General features: G+C 63.8%; 1 protein-coding gene across 1 annotated transcript in view; it reads left to right on the forward strand.

Moving 5' to 3' along the window:
• The first annotated feature begins 495 nt into the window (after positions 1–495).
• Positions 496–10742, forward strand: part of ASPSCR1 (ASPSCR1 tether for SLC2A4, UBX domain containing) — a 23737-nt gene continuing 13490 nt past the window's right edge. The window contains 5 exon segments of the mRNA XM_077755690.1: positions 496–514; positions 666–721; positions 2028–2142; positions 3350–3450; positions 10352–10409. Of these exon segments, the coding sequence (XP_077611816.1) occupies positions 2101–2142; positions 3350–3450; positions 10352–10409 (201 nt within the window). The 5' untranslated portion in view covers positions 496–514; positions 666–721; positions 2028–2100.

Genomic DNA, 10742 nt, shown 5'->3' on the forward strand with positions numbered 1-10742 from the left:
GTCCGCCGCGGAGCCTCGAGCCGTGTCCCCGTCCTGGGGCGCCCTCCAGGTGTCCACTGGATGTGAGACCGTGGCGTCTGGATACTGATTTGCTGAGTCACTCGCTGCACTTCCTCCGGGGCAGCTGTTTCATGAAAAAGGCTCATCGGGCCCCGCCGTTCAGGGGCCAGTGCTCGTCCAGGGGCCTGCGGGGAGGAGCCCCCAGGGCGGGGCCGTGGCGGACAGAGCCGACTAGATTAACTCAGTGTGCCTGCTGGGTCCAGAAGCAGGGGTCCCCGGCCATGTGGGCGCCCCCAGACCCGCCTGTGCTGGCGGCTCATGGAGAGGACGGTGAAGCACTGCAGGCACTGGGGCCCAAGTTTGAACTTGACTGTCTGTGCGTGGGGAGAGGGACCCGAAGTCGGCAGGGAACGGTCTGTGGCAGCGGGCTGTTGGAGACCCAGCGTGGAGGGTCCCACAGACCTGGTGAAAATGCAGGCCCAGTGAGGAGCGGGAGAGTGAATACGGGTTGCAGGTGAGGCGTGTGGATCAGTTGAGTGGACAGCCCGTCATGTGGTTTGTACCAGGCATGGTTGGAAGGCAGTTAATCAACAGACACTCTGTGCCCGCCGACCGAGCCACCAGGCCAGACCCAGTGGCTCACAGTCCTGTCGTCTGACTCCTAGGTTCTGGAGGACACATGCCAGCGGCAGAACTTCAACCCCAGCGAGTACGATCTGAAGTGAGTGTGCTAGGGTCTGGTCCGGGTCTGGTCCGGGCCTGTCCGGGCCACCCACCCCTCCCCAGGACCCTGCCTGGGGGCGGGTGTAAACCAACAGAAGCGGATTTTCTCGCAGAAGCCCAAAGTCTAGGTGTGGGGCAGGGCCCCTCTCCCTCCAAGGCTCTGAGAGAGCAGCCCTCCCCGCTTCCCGGGGCTCCAGCTGTTCCTTGGCTTTGTGGCTGCACTCGGCCTCTTCCTCCTTTTCACGTGGCCTTCTCCCTGTGTGTCGTGTGTCTTTTCCTCTTCTGTCTCTTATAAGGACACTTGTCATTGGATTTAGGGCCCACCCAAATCCAGGATGACCTCATCTCGAGATCCCTAACTCAGTTTTATCTGCAAAGTTCCTATTTCCAAGTAAGGTCCCATTCATGGGTTTTGGGGGTTAGGATGTGGATGTGTCTTTTTAGGGGTCTCTGCGGAGGGCTTTCGTGCTTGTATCCGTTCTTGGTGGGGCTCTGAGGGAAGAGGAGGCGGTCGTGCAGATGTGGGCAAACCCCGCAAACTCTCCCCTGCCAACAGCTGTGTGGATGTGGGCGGCCTCGCGGCGCCCTGCTGTTGCATGCCTGCGTCTCTGCGGGGCGCCCTTCCAGGGAGAGGGCTTTCGGCCCATCCTCGAGTGGTCTGCAGCATAAAGGGATCAGAACCCCACCGTGGTAGCCTGGGGGTTTCTGTGCCACCTGAGGAGCTTGTCCCCTTAGCGGCTCGTCTCGATGGTACGGCTCTCCTCACATCGGAGAGCCCGCGCTGCCGCTGAGCATCCCAGGGCCGCGCTCGGTGCTGGCTGTGCTCTGGCGCCTCTCACAGAGCTGTGTGCTCTTTCTGGGTTCCCTGATGCGCCCAAAGCAGGCTAGAACTTCCCTGAGCAGAGCTCGGTGCACACCTCTCAGTTGCTCCTGGGTGCATTTTTATTTTCTGAGTCTGTTTTGGGCCAGTTGCTGCTTCATGCCTGGGGAGGGCTGCCCCCTGGTCTGTCCCCAAGGGTGACCCGTTTCTGGCTTCTCCCTCTTGCTCTGCCCTTGTAAGCTCAAAGCCGAGTCAGTGCTTGCTTTTCCTTTCCTGGGAAGACCCACCGCAGACGGGCACCTGCTGTCTCTGCAGACAGGCAGGCCGCACCTGCGTTCCTGCAGCCTCCAGGGTGCTGGTCGTGTGGACGGGAGCCCCGCTCGGCCTAGTCCCTGCTCCCAGCGGGGCTCTGCTGGGCCCTGTCTACAGGCTGGGCCATGTGCGGATCTGCAGGGCAGCCCGTGAGCTGTGGCCTGTTTTGCAGGTTTCAGAGGAATGTGCTTGACCTCTCTCTCCAGTGGAGATTTGCCAATCTGCCCAATAATGCCAAGCTGGAGATGGTGCCTGTGTCCCGGAGCCGCGAGGGGCCCGAGAACATGGTAGGTGGCTCTCAGGGAGCGGCCGAGAACTGCTTCCCGGCTCTTGCGTCCAGGCTGTTCGCGCCGCGGGGTGCTGCTCACTGAGCAGACAGGACGGTCTCTTGCAGCGGTTGGAGGAGGGTGGAGTGAATGGAGGGATGTGCCGGCGAGGCCTGCGTCCTCGCACCCACGCCCCTTTCTCAGGTTGGTGTGGATTGGAAATGAGCCTTTCGGTCTCTATTCTGAAATTATCTTTGAGCGGGGAGATTACTTGTGCCGTCAGCCAAGCATCTCAGAGCCTGCGGAGTTTTGTGGACGTGGTACAGCCTTGCTGCTGGGGGGAGGACACATGCCTCGCTTGGACCACAGCCCGAGTCTTTGACCATGGCCTGCAGCTTTCCACCAGATCAATCACTTCTAGGTCCTAGAGATGGAGCGGACGGCAGGATAGTTGCTGTGGGTGGAAGCAGTAACCACAGTGCTGGCTTTCTGCTTCTGTGGGTCTCTGTGGGCCCTCCAGACACCGCAGGGAGGGCGACCTTCATTCCTGTTGAGAGAGAAACAAGGAAGCTCGGGCCCTGCAGACGTTAGTTAGCGCCACGGGGACCGGCCCCTGCACCCCTCTGTTCACACAGAAGGAACCCTGATTCCCTCGGCTCCTTGGGGCTGCCAGGGGTGGGAGGGAGATCCTCTTGCACTTTCACACGGAGCAGCTTCTCCTGTTACTGGGATTCCGTGTAAACATGTGCTTGAAGAAGAGAGTGTGTTGGCCGAAGTGGCAGGGAAGCGGGCCTGGAGATCAGCACTCACCCTGACAGGCGGGGCCCCAGGGAGGTGGTCGTGGGCATAGGGACACACGCCCGTCCCCGGTGTGTCCGTCATTCAGCAGGAGGACCAGAAAGGAGTTTCTTCTCCTGGGTTGTGGACTTCTGTCCCTACTTCCAGAATAGTTGTTAACACGGAGCTTCAAGAGCAGTGTGTTCATTTGTGAAAAACGCTCGGAAGGCGTAACGCGCTTGTTACTTGTCACTGCGTAACAAGTTAATCCAAACGGTGGCGACTGAAGATACGCGACAGATGTCTGCAGAGTGTGCGGGGGGGACAGCACTTCCTTACCCCCAGGCACCCATGTACCCTGGCCTGCAGGATCCTGGGGCCCTGAAGGAGTGTGCGCTCTCTTACCTGGGTGGCTGCTCCCTGACTCAGTTTCCCATGTCCAACCCCTCAGGTTCGCATCGCTCTGCAGCTGGACGATGGCTCAAGGTTGCAAGATACTTTCTGTTCGGGCCAGACGCTCTGGGAGCTTCTCAGCCATTTTGCACAGACGAGGTGAGCGCCGGGGAGCAGGTTCTGGGCTCTGCCCTCCTCTGCGGCGAGGGTGCTGCTGGGTTCCCGGGGCTGGTCTGGAGCCACAGTCCGCGGTTTGCTGGGGCCGGAGGCTGCGCCATTAGGGCTCTCCGGTCCTGCTAAGAGGTCGGGTTTGAGGTACGGGGGCTGCTGTCCATCAGCTGCCCGCAGCAGGTGCTGGCCGCTAGCAGCTCTTCCTTTCTCCTGGGCTTCCTGTCGTGCCTGCGGGGGCTCGCCCTCCCGGGGGACAAAGCCATGCTTCTGTCCTTGTGGGGGCTTGGCAAGCGTGAGGGGAACAGGGAGCTTCTGGGCTCCTCAGTGGACAGATGCTTTAGGTAGAAAACTTCCTTATGAAAATGGGTCACGTTGAAAAAGAAAACGTTAATGGTATTTGACAGGTGTCAGTTTCCATCTGGTAATTAACGATTTAAATCTTAGTCCTGAATGCGTCAAAGTGGTAGCGCTTTACTTTTTTGTCTTTCATTTTGGCATGGAAGTCTTTGTTCCCCTTTGAAGGTCCTGGCCAGCGGAATGGAAGGGACCGTGGGAGGGTGTGGTGGTCACTGTGTGGCCCCGCGCAAGTTGCTCAGTGTCTGAGGGCCTGTCAGGGCCGGAGTGAGGATGGGAGAGCAGGCCTGGCCCCAAGCTTTGTCTGCGTGGAAGACGGGGCTCTGCCCACGCGGGGACAGGGCTCGCCTCCGAAAGGCCACTCTGGTCTGACAGCTGTCCCTGCTGTCACAGCAGCCGGAGTCGTCCCGACGGAGCTTCCTCTTCCATGTCTGGTGTCCGACGTGGCTGTGAGCGCAGCTGGGCCAAGACCGGGTGGCTCCCCTCTGCTCCTGCGGGCCTGGGCCCCCGCGGCTGGGGCTGCCCCCCCCCGACTTCCTCCGCGGGTGCCCCCAGGGGGACTTGGCAGCCCCTGCTCAGGCGTCTTCGGTAGTGGAGGCATGGGCACGCCTGACGTCAGTCCACGGGCTGTCCTTGCTGTGCTGCCTGTGGCTGGCTTTCCGAAGGGGGCGGGGGTGCTCCTGCGGCTCAGAGCCCCGGGCTGCCCGCCCGCCCCTCCGCTGCGGCACCATGCTGCTGGAGAGATGAGGCCGCGTCTGCTGCTGCTTTGTTCTTCCATGCGTCCAGCTCAGGCCGCGCGGGCTGAAGCAGGGAGCCGGGGCCTGGCCTCACAGAGCTGACCTCTGAGGGGCTGACAGGCGAGCGTACAGAGCCACAAGAAACTTCACAAAGAGGAAGGCAGGGCACCTTGGGACGTGGTGGGGCAGCGTTTTCTGAGTGGTGGTAGGGGTCTCAGGAGCAGCTGTACCAGGATCTGGGCGGGAGCTCTCTGGGCCAAGGTGGGGGGCAAGTGCAAAGGCCCGGGGGCAGAAACAAGGAACAGGAAGATTTCCTGGCCTACACTGTGTCATTTGTTTCCCTCCCAGAAGGCAACTGAAACAACAGCAAAAGATTTTACAGAGGTGCAACTCAGCCCAGGCAATGGCAGTAGCAGCTCGCGGGTGAGGCGGGCGACGGGGGGCAGGGAGGCTGGAGCGGGAAGGCCAGTGGCAGGGGGTGTGAGGAGCCGTGGGGCTCCAGCCCCCTTCTGCTTTGTGCCGCTGGCCATGGAGGTGGTCCTGGGGGTGCGGAGCCTCAGGGCTCTGGGGACGCGGGTGCCTGCACCGTTGAGGCTGTCCCAGGAGCGTGAGTGCCATGCAGCTCCCAGAACCGCAGGGGGCATGGATGGCTCCCCAGGTCGCCAGCTGGGCACTGAGCGCCGACCACACCGCCCCCCGGAGCCCAGGTGTCTGAGCGGCCTCCGGCGTGTGAGGAGGACCGCGAACGGCAGGGACAGAGCGACAGCCTCTGCTCGCGTCCTCAGGACGGAGAGGCAGTTGGAACGAGAGTCGGGTGCGGGCGAGCGGGCGAGCGCGGAGACCAGGAAGAGCCCTTGGAAGCAGGCAGGGAGGTGTATCGGTAGCCACAGCCGTGGCTCACGTGGCCACGATCCTCGTTGTGCGTGAGGAAGCTCGTGGGTCCGAGGACCCACCATCCTGCTCAGTTGCCTGAGGGTCAGCGGGGCGCGCGCGGCTGCTTGGCGGCCACGCCTGGAGGCGAGGGTTCAGGGTCCTGGCCATCTTGGCTGAGGCTTGGGAAGGAGCTCAGCTCCGCTGCGGGAGGAGACGCAGAGCCGGGCGGCCGAGCGCCAGGATGGGGCAGGCCGAGCTGGGGCCGGGGTCCCAGGCAGCGGGCTCTGGGGGAGGACGGAGGCTGCGGGGCGTCCTTCAGCGGCGCTGCTGTGAGCGAGCCGGGGACCAGGGGGCACGGCAGCACCACCAGGAAGGCGGCTGGCCAGCGCCTTCACCTACCGTAGGAAAAGTGTTTGTTTTAAAAGTATCAGAGGTGAGGATCGAAGGAAGCCGTCTCCAAGCCTGAAAATTCGCACCTTTTCCCCTTGGACGTGCCCTGAGGATGCTGGCGAGGCCCCTGCACCAAAGGGCAGGCCGGGCCGCGCAGGAGTCCCGCCCGCGGGAGGTGACGCACCAGGGCCCTGGGGCTGGCGGCGAGGGGTGGCCCGGAGATGGGCAGCCGGGTTGCCCTGCCAAGAGGCAGCAATAGCTACAAATAAAACCAAACAGCGTTGGAAACGTGGAAACGCGTTCCCAAAGGAAACTCCGTCCTGGGCAGCGACGGCATAGGGTCAGCCCCTCGGCACGTCGGTGGCTGAAACTAGACGGGGACCAGCAGAGGGCCCCTTGGGAGGTGCCGAGGGCTCTGGGACTGAACGGGGGAGTGGAGACAGCTCTTGCGAGAAAGTGGGTGGCGTCAGGAGAAGCTGGGCCCCTCAGGGCGGTTTAGTTGGCTGTGGGGTGTCCGTGAATGTGCACAAGTGCGCGCAGAGCAATTTGCGTCTTCTGTGTGTTGCTTATGAACGTACCGTAATGTCTCCAGAAGTTTCCTCGTGGCACCCTTTCCACAGCTGTGTGGATGCGGTCCCATCTGTGTGCCACCAGCTCCCGGGGGGCGGGGGGTGTTCTCCGCTAGCGCGGTTCCTGGGAAGCTGGTGTCCACTGACCACGGAGCAGGGTCCACAGGAGGGAGGGCAAGTGGCATCTGCAGCCATGGTCACGCCCCCATGCCTGATCAGCTGGCGGGCTGAGCTGGGGCCGTGCCTGCCACTGTGGGGCACCGCTGGCGTGGACGCATACGTGGTCTGGGGACGGGTCCTTGTGCGGTGGGGACGACACGCGGGGACGCACAGTGGCTCCTGCGCTGGCCAGGGGCAGGCAGTTTTGGGAATTCCAAGTCGTCACGGAATAGGATGAGCGGGAAACGGGTTTTTCTTGCTTGACGCTTTGAGGAAGAAGTGAGCCTCTGAGAGTGGCGGGCGTGGCAGGGAGCCGTCAGAGGTGAGCGCGCGTCCTTCCTGGATCCACTGGTGCGCGGTGGCTCTGCCCTGACCGCCGGCATCTGGATCACCCAGCCAGCCACGGGATGTGCCACGTGCGCCACACGTGTGGGCTGCAGAGGTAATTCAGACTTTTCTGGTAGCCACATCAAAAGAACAGTAAGAACAGGTGAAATTAATTTTAGGATTATGTTGGACTTGACTCAGTGTATCCAAAGTGCTGTGCTTTGAACGTATGATTAAGAGGAAAATGAAACATTTTTACATTCTTTGCTAGACGGAGGACTTTGAAATCTGGTGCGTCTCCCACTTGGACCAGCCTTCCTGCGGGCCGAAGCCGTGTGCGCTCGGTGCCCACATGGGCCTGGTCGCCCCTGCGGCCGCCTCTGCTCCCCCTCGGGCATGTGCCGCAGGAAGGGCCACCAGGCCGGCCGCTCCCAGGTCGGGCTCTGCCCTGGCGCCCCGTGTCCTCTGCTCCAGCCTGCGCTGCTCGTCTGACTGGTTGGAACAGCGGGGCTTCGAACGGCCCCGGGAAGGGCGGCCTGTCTGCACGTTTCTCTCAGGGTTGTGTGACCCCTGGGGCATGGTGGGGCGCAGCGGGGGGCTGCCTGCGGTCATGCTGACGGGGTGCGTGAGCCCTCCCCGCTGTGGGCGGCTAGAGGCGTGGAGGCCGGGGTGTTCGTTCAGAGCTCTGGGGCCCCGGCCCCCATCTTTCCTTTGGAAGTAAAGGAAACTTCCCTCTTGAAACCAAGCCTGCTCTGTCTGCTGTGGTGGAGGGGACCCCATGGCTCCCCCTGCGGCCCTGACCTCATCTCTGTGTTGGGAGGCAAGTGGCCTGGCCCCTCGGGATGTGGCCTTGCCCCAGGTGGCCGCCTCGTGGCAGCCGAGTCTGAGGTCCCAGCTCCATCAGTCCAGATGGGTGACGTAGATAGAAGGGCCTCCGGGTGTCTGGCTTGGCCCCCGCATGGTATCTGCCGGGAGCTGGCCGGGTGGCCGGGTGTCCTGTACCCGTGGACCCTCACTTTGTGGTCACTGAAGAACATCTCTGAAGCCAGTGGCAACAGTGTCCCCGCCGGCCCGTGGCCCCAGCAGGGGGGGCGGGTTTGCGGGCCTTCGTGGCTGAGGGGGGCGAGGGGGGAGCTGGAGCCATCCTGCCGATTGAGGTGGTGCCCGAGGAGGGGCGCGGACACCCATGGGACTTCTGCGTGATGCCCGGCTTTGAGTGACGGCGCAGCCTGGGTCGGGGGCCCAGCTCCCCCCGAGAGTCCTGGGGCTGGCAAGGTCGGCTGTGCCGGAACATGCCCCCCGCCCGCCGTTCTGGAGGGAGAGCCCTGCTCATTGGCCGGGACGGTCTGGAAGCCTCGAGGCCGCCCCTCCCCAGCAGGTTTGCAGGCCTCTCCCTCAGATCCCCACAGGGAATCCGATCCCTCTGGAGGAGCCGCACATCAAAGCCGGGCTGGCGTTTGATGTCCGGGGGCCTCGAGGGCACTGTTCCGCTCTCCTCCGTCCCCACCGTCCCCACCGCGGCATCAGGTGCCCAGAGGAGGGCCTTGGAGACGGCACGCCTGGCCAGGGCTCCGAGGGGGCAGCGAGGGCCCAGTCGGGCCTGGCGGGCGCCAGCATGCCCAGCTTTCTGAGTCCACGTGGCCCCGGGACCCCATCTCCCGTCTCTCCCTCTTTGGCCCTGGGGTCAGGTTTGCTGGAGCGCACCTTCCTTGACTGAGGTCCTTTCACTTTTCTGGTCTTGTTTTCAGTAAGAACCACGTGTGGGCCTGGCCAGGGGGCATCACTGGCATTTTGGGGTCCTATGTTTTCCTGAGGCCTGGGCTCAGTGGGTCTTGGTGGGCCAGTCCCAGGCCTTTTGGGGTGCTCCCTGGCCCTGCTGTGCATGTGAGGGCCACTGTCAGACCTTTCGTGGCCAGCCCTGCGTGGCTCCGGTCGAGGCTGGCGGCCTCCTGGTAGGTGTGGGTGTAGGGAGAGCACAGGTGAGCTCCGCGGGGGCTGATGGGCCCCCCACCTTCCCGTGGGGACTTTGGGAGGGCTGGTCGGGCTCGGGCAGGGTCTCCTCCGTGGGTCCCGGCTCTGGGGAGCATGCAAAGGCAAAACCTGAAAGCAAACAGGAGAAACGAAAAACCCCCCCGGAGCCACCCAGGGGACGGGATCACGGGTCTTGGGGACGGGCCTAGGTGGCCGTGCGCCCAGAGTGTCCGTGTGCGGCTGGAGGCCCTGCCGCTTGCGGTCACCGGCTCAGCCGCTGAGCTGTCGTGTCCCAGCCGCGCCTGCATGTGAAGCCCTGAGCCCTGGCCGGGCCACGCAGCCTGGCCTGATGTCACCCCAGGCCTTCTGCTTTGGCGGGCCCTGCCCCTCGGACTCGCCCTGCCCGGGGGAGAGAGCCTGGACCGGCCCTGCGGGTGTGGCTCGGTGGCTGTTTATGGGGGCTCGTTTTGGTGACGTGTAGGAAACACGCTCTGCCACCTGCAGCGGAAGGGCTCTGAAGCAGGCGTCAGCTCGCCCGCCGCGCCGTGGCCTCTGTGGCCAGCACAGGGCCAGTAGCACAGGTGGTGGTGTGCAGGCTCACGGGGGACCAGTTTGCGTCAGTGGCTGGGGCTGTCGCGGGGGGTGCCCGCTGCTGTCTTACTGGTGGGCACAGCCTTGTGAGGAGGGAGGACAGAGGGGAGGTCGCTGTGGTGACCTGGATGACTGTGTTGAGGGGTGGGGACATCTGGTGCGTTTGCCCCTGCGTTGCGCCAGCCCAGCCCGTGCGTGTGACAGGGCGGTTGGGGCGCGTGTACTGCCCCGTGCGCGGCGCCCGTGCCCTGCCACGGTCTTCGCCTTCACGGCTTTCGGGGGGGCTGTGGTTTGGGCCCTCTGTGCAGGGCCCTCTGTGAGCCCGGCCCCGTGTGAGGCCCGTCCTCCCGCATCATGGCCCGAGGTCACACTTGCCCCGGGTGCAGCCGCAGGCCGAGCCCCACACGCAGCTCAGGTCAGGAACCGGTGCTCTGTGTTCGGGAAGACCGCTGCTCTGTCTGCCCCGGGGCCTGCGCGGAAGGGGCAGTGCGGGTGTGGGGGGGGGGCGGGCACGGCGCGCCTATGCTCGTGGCCTTGCGGGCCTTGCCTCTCTCCTTGGGTCTGCTTAGTGGGTGCAGGCCCTGGGCTGCTCCTGGGGCTTTGGGGTCAGCAACCCTCTTGGAGGATGGCTTCCCAGGGCTCCGGGATCCTTTCTCGTTGTTGACCTGCGCAGCTGACCATGACCTGAGGATCGTCTGGGAGGTGGCTGGTGCTGCTCTGGGCCGTGAGGCTGGGAAACACCTCCACGCCCTTTGAGCAGGTGGCTCCCCGCCAGGGGTTGGCTGCCTTCTTCTGGTGGCTCTGAGGCAGCCGGGGTGGGCCGGGCACCGCCTCCAGCCCGGGCGGCCTGGGGGTGCTGTCTGAGGGCTCCGGTGTGCCGGCGGCTGGCCTGTGATGTCTCCTTTGCTCCCCCCGCAGGGAGTGCCTGGAGCAGCCGAGCGAGGCCAGCCCGGTCTGTGTGTACATGCGGAACGAGGTAGGTGAGCGCCCAGCCCCACCCGCCTGGCCCCAAGTCCCCACCCGGGCCCGGCCCCACTTTCCAATCTGGAAAATTCACTCTCTCAGACCCGCCTTCAAAGCAGGGAGCGGGGAGACGGCTTCTGAAAGCGTGATGTGTTCCATGGAAAAAAGTGGAGCGCCGCTAACCACGGGCCGCCCGGGCTGCTCCCCCAGCCTCCTCGACGCCCTGTTTGTTTTCTCAGCGTTTCTCAAAGCCCGAGAGTCACAAAAGTGGTTTCATTTTAATAAATATTTGCTTTGCTCCGTGTTTTGATCTTTTCCAAACCGAGTGCAGCGCGGTGCAGGCGTA

Source organism: Crocuta crocuta, unplaced genomic scaffold (genome assembly GCF_008692635.1).
Source record: "Crocuta crocuta isolate KB4526 unplaced genomic scaffold, BGI_CrCroc_1.0 scaffold50, whole genome shotgun sequence".
NCBI classification, from domain to species: domain Eukaryota; kingdom Metazoa; phylum Chordata; class Mammalia; order Carnivora; family Hyaenidae; genus Crocuta; species Crocuta crocuta.